Genomic DNA, 24,654 nt, shown 5'->3' on the forward strand with positions numbered 1-24,654 from the left:
TTAGATGCTTTACTGGCTCCAAGAGAGATTTTCAAGAATGCCAAAATTGCTTTATTAGTTAAAAGTGTATCAGTTGGGGAAAAATTGGGAAGTAGCAAGGCAGTAACGGAATATCCATTGTTAGCCACACCTTGTAGCTTCAAAAGCATTGAATAAAAACTGTGAGATTACACCAAAAAAAAAAATCTTGTTTAAGGATTAGATCTGTCCCTTGGGGATGGTTGTTTCTACTCCCTCAGTTATCCCCAAAAGATACAGGGATAGCATATGTCATGTTATTACTACCATTCCCAAGTTTACTTGACCTCAAACTCAAGAGCTCCTTCACACCCCCACACATTTCACTCTTCTCTCTAACAGGGGGTTAGCTCTGCTTCCTGTCCTAACCTTACTGTTGCCACTGCTTCTAGTGGTACAGAAAGAAGGAAAGCAGCATTTCAGATGAGTTCTGTCCTATGGAGGGCTGAAATCCACAGTCAGGCTGGAACTTCTCACATCCTCACAAGACTGATACCAGTCCTCACCAGACTTGCATGATTCAAGGAAGTCACAGGACTTGGCAACACTGAACTAGAAAGACTGAGGTGAAATCATCAGCTCTGCTGTGACTTTTGCAGAAGTTGTACTTGGGCTATGTCTAAAGGGCTCCAAAAGAGCCATCTCCAGAGCAGCTATAAGCACAACACACCTGAGCACCAATACCTACTGCCCTTCTGCAGGCTGTAAACTGCATGTTTACCACAATATGCTCCAGGTATGCCCAAAGCAGTACCAAGAGGTTCGAAGCCTCTGGAAGGTAGGTCATGCTGCAAAGACAATCTCAGAGGTTGTCTCTGTGAGACATTAGAGACAGTTTTAGTCTCCAATTTTCAGTCTTGTTCTCTGTTCTTTACACTTCCATATCTCTGTGAGGAAGGGTGAAGCAAAGATAAGCTAAACATCACAAGACTCCTGGGTATTACTGTAATGAGGACTCAGTTCTCATATTTTGGAACACATTCGGAAAATGTTTTGTTCAGTAGGGTCCATATAGCATCCTCAATTCTCTACCCTTGAAATGGAAACAGGCATACTTCCCTTGTTCTTTAACCACTTCCAACTGTTCATGAGGCATCAACATTGGTTATATGAGGGACATAGTCATAAGCCAAAACTCCTGCTAGCATTGGATGTAACTGTAATATTGACAGGAAAATTCTAATACTTACTAACACTGGAAAGCTACAAGAAAAAATAATAAAACTAAGAAACTGTATTAATGAAGAGTGCTACATTGCAAAACAACAAAATGCCCCTTTAACGCTTTGAATAGGAATAAGGATTAAAGAGCATACTAGAATAGAAAACAGAACTATTTACTACAAAACAGAACTATTTACTACAAAACAGAACTATTTACTACATAAAGTTCCCACTTCAGGCATGAATCAGCTATATAAGTGCTATTCCACTTATGATGGATGAGAGGCAAACTGTACTTTGGAAGTCAGGCAGGAGTAAACCTCACCAACGTTCCTGGGCCAAGCAGATGTAGGTGTCCATGCACAGGAGACCTCACACCTGTAGGAGAAAGTCCCACCTGTAAATAACATGCTCCTTCATCTGAGGCGTCTGCCTCCCTTTGCTGTGGGGCAGGGGGAGCAAAGAGGGAAAAAGGCTCTCTGTAACCAACAGAGGAACTCATCATAGAAGGGCATGCTCTCCAAAAGCATATGCATGCATATCCTTTTCCACTAGGAAAAACTGGTTCTGATTTAAGTGTTTTGGGGTTTTTTTGCATGTTTACCACTCGTAGCATTTGTACATTTGTTCCAGACATCTGTAAAATTCCCTATGTCTACCTAGAAAGAGTTTCACTAGCATACTTGCAGCATAAACAGTCTGCTTTTGCTGTCCAGAACATAAACAGAATCAAAATTCAGAGTTACTCAGTTCTCAGCATACTGAGATGACATTATAATATTCTGAACATTGCACTTTTCTGGCTGGCAGCCCTGTTTTCCCCATGGCCTGTGAAAGAAGGAAGAAAATTAACAGCTCATGTTGCAGTAGGTGCAGAGATCCTCAATTGCCCCTCTGATATCATTTTACAGAGGCTATTTGGTCCAAAATTGTGTCTGAGAAGCATCAAATGCAAATGCCATCACAAATCAGCAAGTTCCCTAAAGAATAAAGGTGATGACCACTTTGTTTCCAAGCTATCTTGTGACATGCAGTTTTCTCTTACTTTGCCTCATCTAATCTTTAATGGGGACAACAATTAAACACTGTTGAGATATAATATTCCAGCAGTTCTGGAGAATAGCAAGTAGTATTGCTTACAAATCTTTTTTGAAAATGTATGAAGACTTCCAGTGGGAAGTTTAAAATAAAAAGTTACATGGCAACAACTTGTCTTGAATTCTTCTGTTTGCATGAAGCTCTGATCTCCTGAAGCCAGTCATACAACAACGACTCAGTGTTTAATCCTGCAAAGGGAAATTCTTCCACATATTGTTAGTGGAGTGGCTCATCCATGATATAATCTTGGTCTGGCTTGAGGAACAGACTATAGTCCCTGACTAAGTCCTTTGAACTCTGACAGTGCTGTTAATTCTCCTGATTCTACCAGGAGTAGAATGATTCTCTCTTGTGTTCCAGCCAGTCTTTTGGAAATCCAGCAGCTCCAGCTCTCACATCATTTTCAGCCCTGTCTGTGGAAATCTCCTTTGACTGTCTGCTATTCCCATCTCCTGGCATAGAACATCTAGGTCATTACTTCACAAGGCAGATCAACCTTTCTTTCTCTCCTTCAGCACCCAATATGATTCTTTTTCAGCTGAGGTTAAATGGGAAGCAGAATCATTAATGCAGCCCTCATAGGAAGAAAAGAAGCAGAAAGTGTGCAGAAGTCCAGGCTAGCCCTCATCCCTTCTCCCTTCTGTTCCTGCAAAGTGGGTCAGCTGGGCTTTGCTCTCCCTCTCAGCGTGGAGGTGGGATGAAGAACACTTGGGGTTTCCTCTATTTGACTGAAGGACTCCAGTCTAGAAGCCATCTCAATCCTGCGGTAAAAGCAGGTGCACACTGCAACCCATGGGGAACAGAAATGTAGATAAGGGCAACATGTAAATAAGGGCATCAAATCCATGATGAAATGAAGGCTGGCTACCATAAGTATTGATGAGGGATATTGTCATCAGGTGGATCACTAACTGATGCAAGCAGATAGGATGGTGGAACAGAATGTAAGGCGTTACTGGAAGACTTTATTATCAGGCAGTTTCAAAAGATCCTGTACCCCAAAGGCAAATTGCATTCTATACATTTAGGAGAACTGGCAACATTACAGACTCAAGTTCAGAGTGCTCAGGATAATCAGATAAATAGATACACACACACACTATGTGCTTTTCTTGGTTTTGTTGTTGCTGTTCTGGAAGTTTTCTTCCTCAGGATATTTTGGGATCCAGCCTGTGCTTTTTGAGGTTAATTCTGCAATACCAGCACCAGATTTGTAGTTGACAATGTTCTCCAGCTATTCAATACTGAGAGCCTATGCACAGCTAGCATAAAGAGTGCTATGTACTTATGTACTTGTAATCCAAGTACAGAAAGTGGCATGAAGTCATAGACATAGAACTCAGTCATTAAGATATAGGAAAAGAATTCATTCTTTCCCCCCCCCCAAGAAAAAGAGAGAAAAGTTTAATCTCTCTTTTTTAGTGATGTCTCCAAGACTAGACCATGAAGGAAGAGAGAAAAATGAACTGATTCATATGTTTTCCCATCACAAAGCATACTAGAGAGGGAGGAATCTGGTCTTTTAGATTCTATTTTGTGTGAACAGGGATGGTGCCAGGAGAGAAAGAGCTAGTTGAAAACCCTTGAAAAAATGAGGAATGCTGTGGTGCTGTATACAAAAGTCTCAAACAGGATGCTTCTGCTTTAAAGAAAATTAGTTTTACTCCTTTTACAACTTTTATCTGAAGGGAGAAATCCAGGCTTATTTAAACGGTAATGATTGCACATCTACATCTCCTGTTTCCTAGCCTGAGTCCCATAACAGTGCAACTGTATTTGGAATCTGCAAAACAGTTCTTTCTGGATTAGAAGTTACTTAATCATGGGGCAGAAGTGTTTTGGGAAGAGCCCCCTAAGAAGTTTTAGAGGATAAAGCCAAGACCAGTTTTGAAGCTTGTCAATAAAACAAAACAAACATAAGGGGTAAAGTCTCCTAATCTACATGCTGACTCCTCAGGTTCTGCCATAACCCAGTTGGATACCCAAACCCAGCTCTGGGGGCTGGTTTTCAATAGGTCCTTCAGTCTCTCCCGATGGAGCTGGTTTACTTTATATAAATCTACGTGAATAGGAGCCAAATTCTGGAACTTACTTTGTCCCAAGCAGTTGGCCTACATTATTTGATAATTTGGAATGAATCTAAACCAGAAACTGTCTTGGAACACTGAAACCTTTCCTGACAAAAGCTTCACCAAAATAAATTAATTTCCATGCAAAACTTTTGGCTTCAAATCTCATTTTCCAATGAAAAAACATTTTGTTGAAAGATTCTTGATGAGTTCTCTTTCTGAACAGATACACATTTTGAGTAATCACTGTGTAGGTCAAGGCAATGTTTGAAAATCGTGAACTTCATCAGTGTCATCCAACAGATGTATTTTTGCATAGGTAATTAACTGGAAAGAAATATACATAAGCATTCTCTACTGGTTTGCAGTTATTTTCAGGGTATAGTGAGTAATCTAACACTGCATCTGAAAGCAGCTGCAATTTATAGATGAATAATCTTTGCATATGAATAGAGTTTGATCTTTGAACGACTAATTTCTACTTCTTCTGAAAGAGATTAAACATCTTTTGCTTCCTGTTAGAAAGCAATTACAATTTATGTGGACAATTCGGTATTGAACGCTATAGTTAGATTGGAAGCTGTTGTTCATTCTTAACTTGTTCAGTTGCTTTTGATATTACCCAACAAATTCCACTGAAGTAGAAACTTAAGGCCCATCAAGTGATAATTTATGGGACTCTAAGCAGTTAAGTGATATGAACACAAAAGAATTGGGATGTTTTAAATTATCTTTGTGTTTACTTCAAACCAGATACATAACAAGTCTTTTTTCATTCAACTACTTCCAATATATGCTACACTGCGAGAGAAGATGTGACCACGATATATCCATGCCATGTTTTAGTATAGGTAGAACAAGTAAAAATAACAGTTATTATGGCTGTCAACCTAGAAAGCATCTTTAATAGATACATATTCCCTGGGGGCTACTGTAAGTATTTATGCTTAAGATGACTGCAGTCAGTTTTATTGACCTTTAGATATGGAACAATATTAAAGAAAGATATGCCTACCAATCCTCTAACACAACCTTCACTGGGAGTGTTGATACACCCTCTGCAGGTAACTCAAGTGCAACATTTGAAGAGGTTTGATGTTTCTGATATAGGAACTTGTTCTGCTAACAGAATTTATTGGACAGTTCAATCTCTGGGCATAGTTACTGGCACTAAGATGTCTTATTTACAGCAAATTAAAATTTATTTCAGAAAAACATCACCCAGTTTCTCAGTAATTTTTCCCTCCCCTAGTGGAAGACTGACTTGAATATGCTGTGTCTTAACACTACAGTATAGAAGAGGGTCCACCAAAGTTCTGTTAACATGGCCAGTGTGTTTTTGTTTCTCATCTGGTCTTTTTAAAATACAGCACAACATGGATGTAAAAGCTATCAATATTCCATTAAGATTTCCACAACTGTGTTGAAAAGAGCTGTGAAATACCGCATTTTGCTTGTTGAATAAGAAAAATAATTTTAATTCACTGGTAGTTGGAGACACTTAAGCAATGAGATCATATCTTTTTATAAATCTCAGAGTTTCGTGTGTAATGAAAACCGGGAGAATAAAAAGCTGTCTTTTGAAGACAAAATGTCTCTATTGAGCATGCATCAACTCACATTTGGAGATACAGGATACAGAGAGGTGGGACTTGGTGCAGTTTGTCATAATCAAAGGGGCAGGGTGCAATAGCCTAAGTGACATTTTTCATGTAAATTGATAATAATATAAAGGTGTGGTGGGTGTGGAAAATGGGAAGAGAGGCAAACACTGGGTAAGAAGTATTAGTGTGAAGGCTACACTGGTACTTCAAGCACAAAGCATTCATTGCAGCAAGCTCTGTATCAAAGAATGATGGTCCTACTGACTCCATGGTTCATCTCTGGTATCTTTGTCCATAAATAAACACTTTCGTCAGTAATCTCTTTCATTTACAATGATCCCGATTAGAATATGAGTGCTTATTATCTACCATGGCACCTATTTAGACTTAAGTGGTATGGCAATCAAATTTGAATCTGGACAATTATATAAACAATATTGTGTGAGTTTCTGATTAAGACCTAAATGTGAAAAACTTGGCTCTGGTTTATGTAACAGTTCTTCTTCATTAGCCTGCACTCAAGAATTTGAGTAATTCTTCAGTGAAATAATAAATTTTCCACAAGCCCTTGTTAGCAAATAAGCTTTGAATAGAAGTAGCATATGCTCACGAGAGTTAGAAGTTCTCAGATTCATTAACTCTTTAAACAATATTAATTGCTTTTGTACTCCTGAAGGCAATGAGGCTGTCATGGCATTCTTTCAGCTTTGTGTCTGCAAGGAGAATTGGGTCAAAGAAAGAACCAGAAAAAGGTAGGCAAAGCATTTATTTTGGATTTTGAGACTTTGAGGGAAGAACTGTGAGCTTTTGGCAACATGTGAAGGAATCCAACTGCAAAGCCTATGAAAGAAACCAGCTTCAGAAGGGTGCTGGAGAACACCTTGCGGGAGTCACTCACTCACGAGATCGGAGGGAGCAATTAAATCCAAGAAGCTGGCAGGGAGGCTGAGGCAGGTGGGTTAGGTAGGATTGAATCAGGTTCTGGTTTGTTTTTCACAGCACTACACTAAGCTAGTTCTTGCAGCTCTATTCTGGCAAATGGATTATGTCATTAATCAGCAAGGCAGGATACTATAAACTTGATTTTTAAATTGAAGGCTGCCTATCTGCAAAAAGGTAGCTATTATCTCTCACTTTTGTAGCCAGAGGAAACAGTTCCTTTATGTTGCAGCCACTTTCTACAATAGATGCTCAAGTCACATCTGGTTCAGTTGCACTCTCACATCTCTTGGCTACTATTTCCCTCTCTACAGCAGAAAGTATCAGCAATGTGAAAAACAACATAGGAGCAGGATACTTTTAATTATCCCAATGTGATCTCAGACATCTGTGTATTAGAATGTGCTCAAAGAAAGATTTTTGTTGACAGAATAAAGAAGTGATAGGGAAGTGATTTCCCCTGCATTCACTCACATACACAAAGCTACACTAATCTGGGTTCCAGACAGATTTGAACTCCTCTTAAAGAATTGAATCTTGTGTAAATCTAAAAATAATAATGCAGTAATAATAATGTATCACTAATCTGAGCATTCTTACTAACCTTTCAGATACAGGTTCCTTCAATTACATTAGGAGAAAGGAAAGATTATCAAACCCATTTTTTTTTTAATCTCAGTACATATGATCATTGACTTCTGTAATGAAATCTAGCAGTATTTTCTCAGGAAAATAATCGCTACAAGAATCCCCTTTTATACATGCCCATACACTCCCAAAGCATCACCTACCATGCACAGTGTAGGGGTGGAAAGTTTGATGGGGAAGAGTTAATCTGAGCAGAGGAAAATAAAATAGCCAGTTAGGCTGCACATCCACTAGTTTGTAAACTAACTGCAGGGATTGTGTAAATTCCTGAGTTCTGGCTGCTTACTTACAAAGTATTTCTAAACAGTATTTAATGTATGAGCTGAATACATTTGAATTGGACACAAAACTCTCACAAGGGTCTCATTTACCTTGTGGAAACAAAACATTAGAGCTGTCTCCATGTGTAAAATAAGTTATGGTGTTTATGTGCTTTTCACCACCAACATAGTACCCACTTATATATTAAATGCTTAGCTGTCTCAGGATAGTAACCATATATTTTTGTACTTAGTGAGCAATATATGATATACTGTTCAAAGTAAAACAGTATCCACAATTTGAAACCCTTGCTCATAAGAAAACAAAGTTTATAAATGTATAGCCAACTTTAATATATAATCTTAAGAAGACCAGAGCTGCTTCTGCACCTTGAAAACATTATCTTTGATTAAGTAGTGATTACAATCTTCCCTCAGATAAAAAAAAATATGTATATATATTTATGTATATAATTTCAAAATCAAAGCCTTGTACTTACTGCATCTTCTTCTGCTTGTCATCTGATGGCATTGGGAACAGATCCCAACATCCCAGAATGCAGCTTGGCAGGTATTAGTCTCCTGCTTATAATGGGCTCTCTAATTGCAATGCATTTTTTTTCCCTTTTGAACTAGCTAACTAACCTGTAATTTTTCTTGGTATCTGCCCAAAGGTAAATGAAGTATCTGATACACCCAAGGAATTCCTCATCTGCTACAGGTGACTTCAGATTGGGAGTTGCCATCACCAAATAAGAATGAATCTACATATAACCAGGTTTCAATAATATCCCCAGGCAAGACAGATCGCTCATGGTTCCATTTTTATACTGTTTATTAGTTCTTATAAGAAGAACAGTGAAGCCTGCATGCAAGTTTCCTCCCCTGAGCTCCAACACAAGATTGAAGCTGAGAGAGATTCTGATCATTGAGCAAGTATTGACTTGATTTAATAAGGCAAGAAGAACCTCAACAAGCAATTGCAATTGCTGCTGCTACTCACTAGCTTCAGGTGCTTAGCAATTCAGCAGATCAGCAATGAGTACACTTAAGCTTGACCCACTTTTTCTTTCCCATTTTGCAAAATCAGGGTTATTCTTGTTACTTTGCATGTGGCACTTTGCACTTAGGCAAACGCACTACAATAAAGTATCTTCAGCTGTCACAATTTGAAAAGATTTTGCTATTAATATGTCTGTCTGTTAAAAGTCAATGCATATGTAAAAGTGGGGAGAAGGCTGCAGTATTAAATGCAAATTAGCGTGCAGTGATAATGAGTCTATGGCAGAAAAAAAAAAAAAAAAGGGCTTGAACTAAAATACTAACTCTTCTTCCCTTTTCCTCGTTTTTAGGAAACGGAATTTGTCCTGCCTTCTGTTCCTTCAGCTGTTCCTATGGCCTCTTCTTCCTGCTGGCATCTTGAGTGGCAGATAAGAGACATACTGTCTTTACCAGCTGTCTCTTTTCTCCAGATTAAGATGGTGGTTGCTGGGCAGCCTACTTGTCTATCAGTGGACAAAAGTCTGCCCTCTCGCTTAGAGGGTAAACACACAGCTTCTCAAAGGGTGGAACCACTGTCACCAGGACAGTACTTTTTCTTCAGCTGTTTCCTCTGTTAAGATGTATGTTCTGCAGTGCAGCAACTTCATGGACTTCTCCTTTCTGCAAGTGCATAGAGGGGAGGCAAAGGCTTGCTGTCTTTCTTTCTTTTTTTAATTATCATGCTCATTCTTTCATTGTGGCCTCTGCCTTGTTCCACATGTGGGAAAGTAGACAAGAACCCTGAGAATAGTATAGGACAAAGGCAAATCAGGCTTTTCACTCAATATACATGAGCTTTGGGTAGAAAGAAAGTCAATTCTCTTGTGGGGAGATTAAATGTTTCCCTAAAATATTACCCATCTGGTCTACTGGGCAAGATAATATTGCACTAGAAATACACAGCCTTCCCCCAGTAAACCATTTGTAGTCATCATTGGATAGGCCTTGTGTATGCCACAGTATAGCATTGTTCTGCTTCTGGACAATCCTTTTTTTGTCTAGCGAGCCTCCACTTACCAGTGCAGGTGTATATCCATGCGGATTCAAATTAAAAATGGCACATTGCATGTAAGCCAAATGCAAAATTCTGTAGTGAACAGTACACAATCTAGACAATGCAGAATGAACATTGCAAAGCATGCTGACAATGCCTGCTGATATCATTGCCTTCCTCTGAAGCACAAAGCCATTTCAGCACACAAGTAAACTTAATGAAATTTTTCTTTTATGTTTCTGGTAAAATATTCACCTTCCCAACTATGATTCTCATCAAGAGATCAACTAAGAAATTACTTATATCTTTAAGTCTGAGCTAGACACCAGAAAAAGAATCAATCCCAAGTACTTGAAGTTCAGCTTTTGGAAGGCACAGAAAGTACAGTATTTATAAAAGAAAGTCTAGGAAAGCCTTTACTGTAGATAGCAGCACTGCTTTCTCTGCCTGAAGTATCCAAAACTGTTTCATGTCATTTACTTCTCATAACTACAAGGTTCGTCTCAAACCTACTACAGATTTCCTAACAAAAAAAGAGTGAATAATTTTCCATATGAAAGTTGGGGGAAAATACTCAGTTTTAGGCAGCTTTTTTAGGTACCAGTGAATTGGTAGACAGATTGAATTCTAGTTTCCTAGTAAAAATGGTATAATTATTCCCACGTATGTGATAAGAAGTAAAGTAACTCAAGTTAAAGTGAGAAAAAAATAAGCTGGTGGTTGGGAAGACTTAATTTCAGTTCAGTTTAAGAAAATATTGTCCTGTTATCCATAAATTCATGAGTTTAGTTCAAGCAATTTTTCCCCATTTCAGTTCACACTTGGATTATAAATCGTATACTATGCAGGAACAGTGGGAATCAGTCTCTGACATAACATGCCAGGTTTGGAAGAGCTTTCAACTAGTTGACATGTTTGGTACCTCTGCTTAGGAACAGCTTAAGTCCTGCATTGTCCACCTGCAGGTTCCCTGTTTTAAGAAAGAGAATAGGGTATTGTCAGTCTTGTGGATATTATAAAGCAGAATCATCTCTTTCAGATAGCTTGTGGGCAAGGATCTCTCTGAGATGATTCTTTATGTGTATGCTGCTGCTTTGATCAGCACGTGGATACAGTGGGAAAGTTTAAAAGATTGTAGGTATGTGTGTAGACATTTTACAAAACCAAAACCAGCCTACAGGTGCAGCTAAAAATACCTGTCCATAAAATTCAGTCAGCTAGTTAAAAATGCTACTAAAGTCCCAGTGTCAGAGGGTGTGAATCCATCATCATTTAGCAAAAATATTTATTCTGTTTTTTCCTTTAATACAATTACTTTATCACTATTTCAGTAATGACATACTGTAAAAGATGGAGATTTGGGGCTTGGCTTCTATAGCGTGGTTCAGCTTTTAGATTTTTTTTTTTCCCAGACTTCTGTGTACACAGTTGTATTTGTATGCAAACAATATTTGTGCAGGTGTCTACCTGGTGTTTGGGGCATGCAAAACCGGGGCTTGCCAAAACTTTGATTTTTAATTTTTTTTTTTCCTAACCAAACAATCATTTGACATACCAGAGTGTTTGGACACCAGAGGGATGTGTTTTTCCATTTCAATAAAAGTCCACGTTCTTTATGGAACTACTTAGGCTTTCTTCTTGTACTGCAAAGGAATAAGGGTACAGGACAGAGTAGAATAAAACCTTGTGAGAGAATTCTTGGATTTTCTCTGCTGCCTTCAAAGTAAGAAGGTTTCTCTCTTAAGCCCCCAACACTTACTGCTACCAGATACATTCTAGGGTAACAAAAGCTGATGCACACCTAATTTGAGGCAGGGGAAAAGAGTGATCCCTGGTTGGAAGAACTCAAAGGAGGGAAGAAGCTAAGGATCCTCAGACATGAGGTTCTTTAAGCAGGGACTTCCACACATCTTCTGGAATCAAAATGAGCAAATATTAAATTTGAGTATCAACCTGAATCTACTTGTAAAAGTTAATATAATTCTGAGTATCAATATGAACAGGTATTCAATTAAACTTCCAGTGCAGCATGATTAAAAATGAAATCAACCCAAACACATGTTTTGTGGGAGAGCTGCATAAATGCAGTAGGGTTTTGTGCAAGTAGCAGTTCAGTGGCAAAGGGAACACAGTTCATCTTCTTGCAAATGCTGGTCTATCCTTTGGCTTTGCATGCAGCTACTGCTCTGGTTTCTAGATACGGCACCACTACCCTCATTTGGCTTTCCCAGTAGGAGTGTTACCGTATCTTTGTGCTTAGGAGAAAAATTACAGTCAGTATTCTCATGTTCCCCCACCTAGAGAGAGGTACTGGAAGGAGCGCAGAGCACCCCAGCACACAGCGTATTTCATACTATAGGAACATGCAAAAAACAGAAAAAAACCCAAACATTTGGACTTGAAAAATGAAGTAGGTAGCAACCACATCAACTGCAACAGAATCCAGAATAGCTAGCAGCTGGGGGAGTGCTGACTTAATCATGGTATGCAGAGTAGATAGCCAACAATATTAATCTAACATACTATGAATGCCCAGAATACTCATCCCAATCTTTTCGCTTCAGATTTTGAAGAAATATGGGATATCTGCCAATGAAATGAAATACAGTATAGCTTTGGAGCTTAGAGGGAAAAAGTACGGTAACCAGACATTCTGGAAAAAAAAATCTTACTACATTTCCATTTTGTTATTCTTTCTCCTACAGCCTGATAAATGGTAATCTATTAATGATTTGGATTCAACCGAATTGAAGTTGTGAATGTAACTAGACTTGTTACTATTAACTTGTAAACTGCTTCTTCAAAGCAGATGACCAACCATATGTGCTTCCTTGTCAAACACAAACATGTATCACTGCCAAGAAGGAGGACACGGGGCAAAGAGGTTCTGATGGCTAGTGTTTGGCATAGGTCTGTGTTTGTAAAAAAAATGCACTTCCAGTCATTTGGGTGTGGGGCTTTTCATGGAACAATCTTGATTATCTTGCTTTCCTAAGGAGAGGAAGCTTATGTAATGGTTCAGTCTATCTTTTTGCTCCAAATTTCAAACTTATTTGACACATGAGCCAAGGTCTCAGAAATAATTAAATTTCTACAGGTTTCTTGGAAGTCAGCAACTGAAGACAGAAAAAGGAACCGTGTTCATTCCCCAGCTGAAGGAAAGGAAGGACTCAGAAACCAACCATTGTACACTGTACTGTTCACTGTCACAGGCTGGCCAGTCACCATTTACCTAAAGCTGAATTAGCCACAGCATGTGAGGTTTTTGCCCTGTAGGGGTGACACTGAAATGAGAAACACAGTTAGTATATCCTTATTTATTATAGTGGCTAGAAAAGGTGATTTATGGATGAGACCATATAAATCTGTAGTGAAACTGCTTTAGTTGGACTGCTCATAGAGCAATGGTGGTTTTTTTCTTGAAAGGTACTCTAACATTCAAAACACAATAAGCATAGCCTTCTTGTTCTTAAAGAAGCATGGTACAATACTCAACAAATTGTACCATAGCTGAGGCACCAAATAATTAAAATACTGGGTGGAAGTATACACAACATTTTGGTCCTTGGCTAGAAGACCATAGTTTATCTCACACATGAATGGGCAAGGGTGGGTAATAATTTTTGATCTGTCTCTCCAAGATCATTTTGATTTACCCAGGTTGCCAGAGAACGAGAGTCTGAATGTAGGTGCTGAAGGGGCAGTACATTGACTCAGATTTTTCTGATTAATAAAAGCAATGTAGTGATATAACTGTGCAGGAAACTTTGTCCAAAATCATAAAATGCTTAACTTCTTTTTATTTTTTTCCTTATAGCACAGCCCTGTCTGTGTCATTCCTTTTTCATTTGTTGTTCTCAGCCTGGATTCCTTAGATAACTTTGCTGGAGACTTGAGTTTTATTGTAGATATGGAAAACTGCCTAGAAGTTTTGCTCCTTGGTTGTTCTGGCTGCTTTCCAGCCTCAATAATACTCAATACGCAACGCATTCAACATGATCCAGCAATCATTCTTTAAAATAAGGCAAAAAAAATAAAGGACACCATACAAAATGAACTCTGCTGCTACCTTAGTTAATGACTTCAGAAACCAGTAAAAGTGAGTTGTGACCTGGATCTTTGGAAGGCTAGTCCTAACTCTGCTGTACTGGTTACGTGGGCCTAAAATATAGCAACAGGTAAAGGTGGCAGGGGTAGCGTAGAGGTCAATAAACACTGCTCAACACTGTAGATCTTGAACTACTAATGTTTCTATGACCATCCAATAACCAAAGGATTTTGGTAGCACACTGCAGTCTGTGCACACATTTAGATTGTTGTCCGTGCCAGTCTGGGTAGTACCTGCTGCTGACAATAGTGAAAATGTGTGCGGAGACACCTGCGCTACGTTAGACAACTCTGTTAACAAAAACTTAGCTGACTTCTGTGAAACATTTATGGCTACATACAACTAAAAGAAAAATACAGAATAATAGATGGAGTTATGTATAAAGACAGTAAGCTACATTTTAAAGCTGTCTGAGAACATGACACCTAATACAGACTATACGTCCAAGTGGTATAGATAATCATGCCCACTTGACATTTCCAAACATAAAATACTGATTTCTGTTGCTTGTTAATTTGCCAACAGATTGTTTGGGCTGTAAATTTTCATGCTGGGTCTCTGCCCTAAGGTGATTGTGTGTGCATGTGTGTGTGTCCATATGGATAAAATAGGAGAAATCAATTGCTCAAGAAGGAGAAATAGTAAACTTTACTCTGTTAAGCATTTTCCAAGTATTTCTTTGAAGCCATAGTGTGCCCAGTCTTTCAAGCAAGTGCTTCGAATTTGGTGATTTGATTGCTTTGGTTAAGGATGTGTCTACTGACATCTTGTAGACTGACAAAGTTCCCCTTGCTGGACATCCACTGGTTTTATTTAGAGGCTGAATTACTTGTTCATTTACAGTCCCTAGCAAACTGACATAATTAACAGAATGGGCTTCTACATGGGCTGCAAGGGGCCAAGACTGCACGCGTTATTCTTTCTCATGCTGGAGAGAGTGCTTAAACGTCAAAGCCTTGCAACTTAAACATCTGCATCAAACCTCTCAAGAAAGTTTTGCATGTTCCCCAGAGCATACCCCGTGATCACTGTTTGTGCTTTCAAAGACATGCGATAAAGGCAGAACACAACGCCCAGACTTTCCACGAGACTTTTAATACATTTACTCTTTACTTAGAAGGTACATCAGCAAGAAGATAAGATGAAGAAAGAAGATAAGTGATATTCCTATCGCTTGGTTTCCTCACTACATTGAAACAGATCTGGGACTGTGCTAAGTGTCTTTCAGGTTTCTACAATTGTTTTTTGCTGACCTTGACCTTCTTTTAAGTGCTCCTAAACATCAGTTTATTTTGACATCATTCTGTCCTACAGTTACGTTGGTTCTTTCTGGTACAAAAGCCTGCCTGTCTCTTCCTCTATGCTACTCAGAGCTTCCTGTGAGCTTCAGTGAGCCTGTTTAGGTTCCCTCACCACTCATGGAAACTGTGTGTCCTTGAGCAACTTACTTAGCCTCTGCCTCAGTTCCCCATTTTGGAAAGAAAATATTGGTATTTCATGTCCCCTACCTTTTGTCTTAACCTCTGGTTCAGTTATAAGAAAAAGTAGGGTAGGGTTTCATACAACACATGTAATAACTTATTTTTACTGAGCGTTGAGAGAAAGGATTTCACAAGAATGTGGACACACAGAGGGGAGAACCTGGACACACATAAGACAGAGGTAGTTAAGAGCAGTTACGGTTCTGAGGCAGCTGATGAACTTAAGTCAGGCAGAAACTCCAGACCTTCCTGTGTGCTGAATGTCCTGGCTGACACAGGCTTTGATAAAGGAGGATATTATTGCTTTTCTTGCGACTTCTGACCTGCTGCCAGATATTGTCCAACTGTGGACAGTCATCAAAAAGCTTGGGATTTTTTTTTTTATCAGAGGATATGAGTGACTGTTACTTCCTTAAAATGAATTCCAAATAAATAGCTGAAATATATTAAACCTCAGACTATCTAGGAAAAAAAATGTAAAACCTAAATCCTTGGGGGGTGAGTTTGACAGTTTTCTGTTCTAGTGAGAAATTCAGCCTATTCACTCATCCTTATTAAATAGAGGCTTCAAATAATTTGTTCTGTAGCTGAAACAATAGTTAGATGAGGTCTCACGGGAGCCTAGCAGGGCCAAACAGCAAGAAGGTGAACCTCTGCTCTACGGGTACAGTGCCTGGCTCAACGGTGCGTGGATCCTGCCTTGGCCTTCTGGCTACTTCATAACGGCCAGGAGTCCGCACACAAACTCTGCCCCGAGTTGGGCTACATCAGACTCACCGACTTGGTGAGCTGTGTAGGAATAGAGCGATGTGTTTGGTTCCTTTGTACTCCCAGAATCTCTCACTGTCAGGTGCACTTAATCACTTAATAAGTTGCAAACCTGATGTTCTGCAAAACCATAAAGGAATGTGTCATGTTCACCTACATAAGTAACAGGCATTTTGCGTATTTACTTTTGGGTGGTTTTTGTTTAGAACACACACAGCCTGAGATGTGGTGAACCAGCTTCAAGTGCCCGCCTGATGGTTCCATTAGCTTTTTCCTCTGCTGTAAATAAAAATATACAGGTTCAAAATTGTTCTGCAAAGTTAATGAGGGAAATGAAGAAATGTAAAGTAGCAGTGCAGTTTTTAAAATATTTGGATTGTGTCTTTTAAATTGTTATAACATTTCATTTTAGCTATATTATTAAAAAATAATTAACTTACATAAAATGCTGCATGTGAAGTACTTTCAAGGTCACACAGTTGGGACAACAAAGGTTTTGTCTTAGAGCATCGGAAGGAACACCAACAAAAATACCCATGCAGTTTTAAATAGCCGCCTTAATATCGGCAGAAGATCACTTCTGGGTTTCTTTAGAAGGCACGGTGTGAGCTACTGTACTTAAGATCAAGAACCAAAGCAAATCTAAAAATTGTGTAACACACAAGGCCAAGGAAGTAAGGTATTGAGTCCTATTGCTCCATCCGCTGCAATAGACTCCATTGCAGCAATGCATTAAGAAACTGAAGTAAGAGGTAAGACAAGGCATTGCAATATCTCAGCAACATGAAACAGGGCTGGTTCAGGTACACAGAGCTGAACTTTCAGTTTAGTATGAAGGAGCAGAACTTCGCAGCTCTCGTGAATGCTAATGAGTCCCATGACTAAACTGTGGCATACTTGGAAAATGCAATCCGTAATACACATAATCTCAATCATCATTTGGAAACTTCTGACCTATATGCAAACTTCCAAGGAGCTACCACTGCAGATACACTATCACTGCAATTATGGGTAGCCATGGAGCTCTAGTATTGTGTATATATAATACATTGTTATGCAAACACACATCTACTTTTAAACCTCAGCTTCACAGTCATCGTGGTTTTAATTTCAAAGCATCAAAAAGGAGGCTGAAATAAAGTCTCCTACAAATAGACCTCGATCAAATCTAGAAAGAATTTTTACAAACAGTTTGAACACAGGCAGTCTGAAACCCTAAAATGGAACCGTGCTGGTCAGGAACGGACAGTCACAACAAATGTTGCACTTAAAAATGCAACTTTGTACTTGTTAAAACAATTCTTGTGCCAGTTTAATATTTAAATAGGAAAAGACAATTTCAAATACTATTAGATTTTTCCTCAGACAATGAGGAAATTCCCACCAAACTCTTTACATGAGATTCATAAAATGCCCCTTAGAAATAACACTTGGGTTTTTCTATCTGATCTCAGACTAAATAATTTAACCTTGTGAAGCAGGTCCAGCAAGTATTTAATCCTGACCCTTTAGCCTGGATTCACAGATTCACTAATCTTCCATATGCCACTGTACGACTAAAGGCTCTGCAAAAGCTGTGAAAATCATGTTCCCCCCAACCCGTCCCCCCTGAGACTCACCAGAGCCTGAAACTTCTTCCCACAGCCAGCGAGCCTGCTGGCTGGCACCATCCGTAGTGGTTTCGATCCGAAGGAGCAATCCAGAGGCTGAGACGGGACAGGCTGGGAGGATGTGTGCAAACAGAAACCAACTGCACCTGGGGTTAACAGTTTTCAGGGAGAGCAAAGTCAAAGAAGCTGAGACAGTCAGAACGATTTGCCTTTCCGAAAGGCTCTAATGCATTCTTTGTGTTAGCAGAAATACCTGGACCCACAGGCTGAACTCTTGAGTGTCACATGGGTGACAGAGCTAAAAAAGGCAAACCCATAGGCTTAATTTAAACTCCCCCAATATGTTAGTGTTTTCCCCTGAGACTGTTTATGTGCCTCTTCCAAACTTTTCTACAGTTTTCCTGGAATTTTAATATCTCGCTCTCTTTGGTTTCATTCTTTTTCACTCTTTTATTTTTAGATTCAGTATTTCATAGTGGTCTGTAGAGTCTGCTTGACGCCAGCAAATGTAACTGGATCCCAAGTCCCTGCAAGCCAGGAATTGCAGCCACGATCAGCATGCTGCCAAGAGCGCAAACCTTGGCACTGGTCAAAACCAAATAGTCTGAATCCTCTATTTATCTTATGGCAGGGCTTGGGAAAGGAGGCAAGAAGAGTTCATCAGAATGTAAAGAATAGCTGGGAAAGGTTAGGGGTAAGTAAATAGAAATCAAAGATGCAAATAGGTCTGTTCTACAACAGATTTGTGTGACCAGACTTCCAAAAGCAAGAACAGGGATTTACAAAAAAACAGAGATATTTCATTCTCTAGTAACCTAGTAACAGGACAGGCATGCACAGAGCAGATTGCCTTCAAAAAAGGCTTGTGTCAGCAAGGTTGACTTTAGTGGAATAAATAAGAATAGGCTGCTTGGCAGCAGGTCACTGCCGACAATAATCTTACAGGTCAGATTTTCCAAGTTATGATGGCTCGTTTGATACACACGTAACTGCAACTACCAGTTCTGTTCAGGATTAACATGGGCCACCACCTTCCACCCAGCCTTTGGTGAGTAGGTGTCAGGTTTTTACCTCACTCCTGCACAGTATGCAACTGGAATATATCTGGTCTCTGACACTAAGGAGCTGAATTACCTTGCCTGAACTTTTTAACTTTCTGTCACTTCTGGCCCTTTCTTCCTGTAGCAGAGAACAAAATGAAGGATTGCCAGTTTATCTGATTGAGAAATTGTTCATCCTAACTATTCTAGGATCTGTAACTGTGGTAACTGGTGTCTACAACGGAGTGTGACTGCTTCACGGAAGAAAAAACAAGTGTATTGAGGCGGTTATTTCCCAAAGGTGACATGATGAGTCAGCAGCAGAGCCCAGATTAGAATACAGTGTTCAGACTGCCCATCCCATATGCAGCTCACTAAACCACTGTTCCTCCTGCAGCCTCCAGGGAATAAAGTTCATTTAGCTAGGTGGTAAATGCTCAACTCCTGCCCTCACACTTCACCTTGTTATTTATCTAAGTTTTGGCAGGTTTAATTGTTTGTTGCCAAGAAAGAGTGCAAATCAAGGAAAACAGAGAAAACATTGGTCTTACCATGGATCGAAGGAACAGCAAAACTTCACTTGGCAAGAACAAGAACACTGGTCTGCCAATACATTGAATATGTAGATTGTGTGTAACACTGAAATTGCTTGAAAATTATTTTTTTTACAAGGCAACTACTCTGTCTCTTCATAAGTAACAAATGCAGAGTAAAAGAACTGTAAAGCAGAGATCTTGAACAGAGTAACTCATGTTATCTGTCAGTTTTCTCCCCTGCGTAAAGAAGGTTCTGTGTTTTGGAGTTTTTTTATTCCTGGCACATTTAAAACTGGTTTTGGCAATTATGTAACATGAGCATGTTTCCTTGGCATAGATGGTATTCGGTATTCATATTTGCTAAACTAATTTGAAACTTGGACAGCTAGTCTGAAGTAGTTCTGACAGCGGTAAGTGATGCCACTTTACATACATGCAGGAAGTGTTCTGCCTTCAGTGGTCAGCTGTGGCATGAACTGGGAAGAAATTGTAAAAATGTGCCCTCTGTTATCTTCTGCTGTATTCTCATCCTCTCATTTTTCACTTACTCTTTGTATCACAGTTCCTCTTGGTTCTCCTTGATCCTCCTAGTTCATGGTTAGCCCTTCATTCTCATTGTCCCAGTTAGCAAACTCTTAAAAGGAAACACAAGAAAACAGATTTTATTTACCCCCAACACTGAATATCACACTTTTTAGTAACTGCTGTTGCCACTGTGATCCTTCAGTGTCTCATCATGTCAAGCATAGCTAAAGTGGAAAACTTACTAGTCTCCCATATTGATGCAACTTCTCCATAGAGTTGTTCTTCTCATCAAGATTTTTCCTTAAATAACCCAAAGCCTTAGCTTTCTCTTCCTGCTGCTGGCTAGCAGCCTGACACACCTACTTGAAAATGCTTCAGATCATGGCTTAGTGATGCGTCAAAGATTCTTGCAATTTGTCCATTGGCAATTTGCCCCTTGACTTACTCTTTTTTGGTTTTTAATTGGCAAAGCAGTAACGTTGATTTGTTAAGGGAGTTTCTGATCTGCTATTTTTTTTTTTTTCTCTTTTCTAACATTCAGGATGTACACAGATTACATGAGAGAGTGTGACCTGACACAGCAGTTGTCAGAGAGCTCAGAAGTATTAAGACTGTCTCAGAAAGCTCTCTGCTTGGTCCACAGGGCTTGGAGAAGGTGCTCAAGGCAGAAAGTCGGGTGAATGCTGAGGATGGGCTGGTCTCTGCGGAACTGGAAGCAGCTATGGACTATCTACCACCAAGGAGCCTCTTGAGGTTAGCACAACCCAAGATGTAATTAGCATTGAAAAGCAGGTGTGACCACTGGGGCAGAAAATGTGTGACACCACACTGGGCTCTGTCAGTGGGGACAGTGAATCTTCCCTGCTTGGGAAGAATCCTCCATGAGAAAGCATGAATGGCCACCATACAAGCCCTTATAATGTTGAGACCCAAAGTATAATTTCGGTGTATATATTACATCCTATTAATAACTTACCTCACTAAAAGTGGTTTTAAGGGTGGTAGGTGTTTGTATACAGCTTTGAATGCACATGGCAGTGCTTTTTCTATGATGGATGGTGCAGAAATGATTGTGCTGGGCAGAAAATGCAGCCAGGTATTCTAGGAAGCCTACATGGTAGCCTCAGGCAGTTATAAAAAGAAAATGGGGTGCTGCTTAGACGGCTTAACAGTAAGGACTGAGTTACCACTACTGGTCATGATTCATTGACTTTTTGCATTTCTGTCACCAAGAAATATAGCGGAGCGAGTCCCTGAGAGCAGAACACACAAGAAGCCTTAAGCTCTCAGCATGTAAATATTTGTAAAGCAGACAGTGAGTCCTATGCATTAGGGTAAACATAAATTCTTCTGTTTTATTCTCAAATGCAAGTGTATTTTATTCAAACCCTAATTTGTGTGCTGTGTGGCTTTCACTAATAAACAGTTTCTTTTCAACTAATCTCTAAAGAAAGATTGCTTCCTACTACCCTGACGTGTTTTCTGAAGGCACGTTGCTGTTTACTTCATTAACTTATTCTTTCTTTTTTTGGACATGGTAAAAACTGTTAATCGAGGAATCTGTATTGTGGAGAAGGCAGATTTTAAACCCAATGATACAGAAATAATTGTGGAATGCATTGATAACTTAAGTTCAAATCCAAAGGTTTTTATTCAGTCTTGTAACTTCAAAGAGAGCAAATTTAATTATGTTTTTGAGAGGAGATGAGAGTATCCATGCAGTCTAACTTGCAGTACCTACATTTGGGGTCTCTATGGAAAGAAACAGACTCTCATTTTTCATTTGAGTTACTTTCTAGAAGATCTTGTATTGCTCTTTTGAGTACAGAGTGTGCCAGGATTAGCAGAGCCAAACCATTTCACATTAATTCCTTCAATGTGAGGATTTTGCTTTAGACTGAGAAGGATGTGATCTCCTCTCTCTCTTGTTTCACTGGGAGTGAAAAATTACACGTCTGTCAAATGTTAACCAGATTCAGATCTCTGAGCTAGAGTGCTGTTTTGCTTAATACATGGTTTTCATTGACACATTTTTTAAATCCAGTTCCAAATCATAGCTGACGATGTGCCCGTCATTTATGCCATCACCCAAAAAGCTTAAATATCTACTTTCATAAGTATTTCCTTCATATAAGGAAATAAGTATACCCCTCATTTCTTATGGATCATGATCTGAACTTATCAATAGACTGAACATTTGTTTATAACATGTACTTTGTAATTCCTTTGACCTAATTGTTCATGTGCAGAGAAATTATCTGAATTAGCTGTAACAGGTTCGGTGATGAAAAAACATTGTATATGCAAAGAACATTTTCAAGGAGCTCAGTTTCCTAGCAATACCATTCTGTTATTGACTTGGACTTGCTTCTTGAGTGTTGTTACAGTATTTTTACTTGTTTTTTTTTTCTCACTGTTTTGGGTATGATTTATGGTTGCTTATCTAGATCAGTAACCCAAGCCCAAAGCAGGCAAGTGCTTTCAAAATTGCAGGTACACAGACTTAGGCAGGGCAGACAAGCAGATGCCTGGATGTCTGTAGCAAATAAGAATCCTGGCTACAGCTAGATATGTCACTACTAAAATGAGCAAATATGTTATTCCAAATAAATTAATTTTTAGATGATGCAATTTTTTACAGTGCTTAAAGATTGTATTTTTTTCTCAGAATCAAAGTACTCTTATCTGGTCTCTTCTTACATCATTCTTATCTTCTGATAGACTTAACTGAATTCTCCCTGTTGACTAAACTATGCGTTATGCCCTCATTCTTGTGGGTTAATACTCAACAAAACTAAAAGCAAAATAACATTAAGAAAATCCTGGATTTCTTACAGAAATTACTGGCCTCTTTGATATTCTAAGATGACATAATAGTTAATATTTTGTTTGCCTTACACAGGCTCTCAAAGCTCTTGAAATCTCCATGTAATATATGTTGCTTTACAGATGGAGACACTGAAAACCAGGAACCAAATCTGAGCAGGGGAGTGAACTCCCATATGACTATTACATCATTTAGAAGTATCACCAGCCTCTCTCTTTCTTAGAAGAGAACAGTCATGCCACATTACTAAATAGCAAACTAGATTTTTTGTGTGTCTGGGACAGATCTGAGTCTGAAAATGATAGCCTAAGACAATGCAGAAGTAGTATCATTTTGGAGAAAACAAACTCTTTCATTTTGTTTACCTCATAAAACTGATGACCAGAATAATTCTGATGATTCTGATAATTCTGAGTGAGCTAGGGTGTCATGAGTTCATTCACGAGTGCAGCAGGAAGCACTAAATTGTTGGGCTTCATAAACTGCCCTAATAGCACTTCACCATCTCAGCAGAGGCAAAACCAGGGAGAGGATGCCAGAGTCCTCCGAGTCAACAGTTACAGCTCAGTTATGATAAGGACTTGTGGGAGAGAATTCTGGGTTTTAGTCTGAGACCTCCACCATCATGTAACCATGGATGAATTCTCCATGATACCATTAATAACATAATCAAATAATATAGTATTGGATGTTACACTATCGACATGGTCAGCATACCATCCAAACTGCATGGAGCAGCAGTAAAGATACATATATAATCAGGATTTTGCAAAATATGTCCTAGCTGTGTATGTATGGTAGATGCAAAATATCATTATTATAGATGCAAAATATTATTATTATAGGTCCTTTTAAGTAAGCAGAAGTTTCATTGAAGACAGTATTGCATAATGAGTGGCACACATACTTAGATCAGGCCAGGATTTCAACTGAAATTGTTGCAACAAGGTCTTTAGACTTTCATGGCTGTTCATTCTTGCTTATTCCATATAGATATACATAGGAAAAGCAACCGTAAAGCACATTTACCTTCATGATACAAGTCAAGAGCCAGGATGAGAACAAAGACACTCCTTGGTGCTGATAGCAACTGCTTTGTGGTTGAAACTGGAACCTTGATGCTCAGTGCCTTTTTATGTGGTAGGGTGGGAGGAGTGCCTGGGCTCCATGTTCTCCTGTTATCAGCTGGGAGCAAGTGCTTGAGTTTCTCTCCTAGTGGAGACTGACTCCTGATGGGGCTCTCTAATTTGTACAGAGGGCTAAAAAAGCTTCTTGAGTAAGTTTGCTTTGTAAAGGAGTTTGGATTCAGTGTCCTAATTTTAGGAAGAAGGAAAAACAACAATAAAAATCAAGTCAATGAAAACAGCTTGTTGGTTCTTTATATATCTATATATACACACACACAGATATATACGCACACATATATATAACCAAACATATATATATGTCCTACATTAATTGCAAACCAAACAGAACTGTGCCAAGGTATTAGTAAGAGAAACTCAGTAGATACGACTTCTGTTAATTTATCTAGTTTCCCTCTCTAGAGAGAAAGTGAGACTACGGAAACTCTACTCCAAATTAAATTGGCAGTTAAATTTCAGATCTAATCATTTAACTGCTTAGTAACAATAATAACTTTATTTTTTGGAATCTTATATTCTAACTATACAACTACAGACAGACCCTCATTTGCATAACGAGACAATCAGGGCCACCACTGACATCTCAGCACAGTGCTTCTCGCACAGATTCATAGCTGGAGAATTTGATACAAAGCCATAGACTCTCTATTTTTTTAGTGTGACTTTAATGAGGTTCTGTGTCTTGCCCAGCACTTTCCTTAAAGACACGAGAACGTGGGAAGTGAAGCCTTTCAGTGATGAAAAATTGCAGAGAGGGTACGTTCTACAGCCACTGCAAG

General features: G+C 39.0%; 1 protein-coding gene and 1 long non-coding RNA gene across 6 annotated transcripts in view; one reads left to right on the forward strand and one right to left on the reverse strand.

Annotated features, from left to right (window-relative positions):
* The window catches only part of RAF1 (Raf-1 proto-oncogene, serine/threonine kinase), an 80,861-nt gene extending 62,854 nt beyond the window's left edge, over nucleotides 1–18,007 (reverse strand). For 2 of the 5 annotated variants that reach the window (XM_074836639.1, XM_074836633.1), the window contains exon 1: nucleotides 17,812–18,007. In XM_074836639.1, the coding sequence (XP_074692740.1) occupies nucleotides 17,812–17,862 (51 nt within the window). In that variant the 5' untranslated portion in view covers nucleotides 17,863–18,007. The remainder of the gene's footprint in view (nucleotides 1–17,811) is intronic. The other 3 variants (XM_074836640.1, XM_074836635.1, XM_074836636.1) reach the window with 3 other exon arrangements.
* LOC141928441 (uncharacterized) overlaps nucleotides 1–24,654 on the forward strand; it is a 49,347-nt gene that overhangs the window by 14,259 nt on the left and 10,434 nt on the right. The window lies entirely within an intron of this gene.

Source organism: Strix aluco, chromosome 11, assembly GCF_031877795.1.
Source record: "Strix aluco isolate bStrAlu1 chromosome 11, bStrAlu1.hap1, whole genome shotgun sequence".
In the NCBI taxonomy this organism is placed as follows: domain Eukaryota; kingdom Metazoa; phylum Chordata; class Aves; order Strigiformes; family Strigidae; genus Strix; species Strix aluco.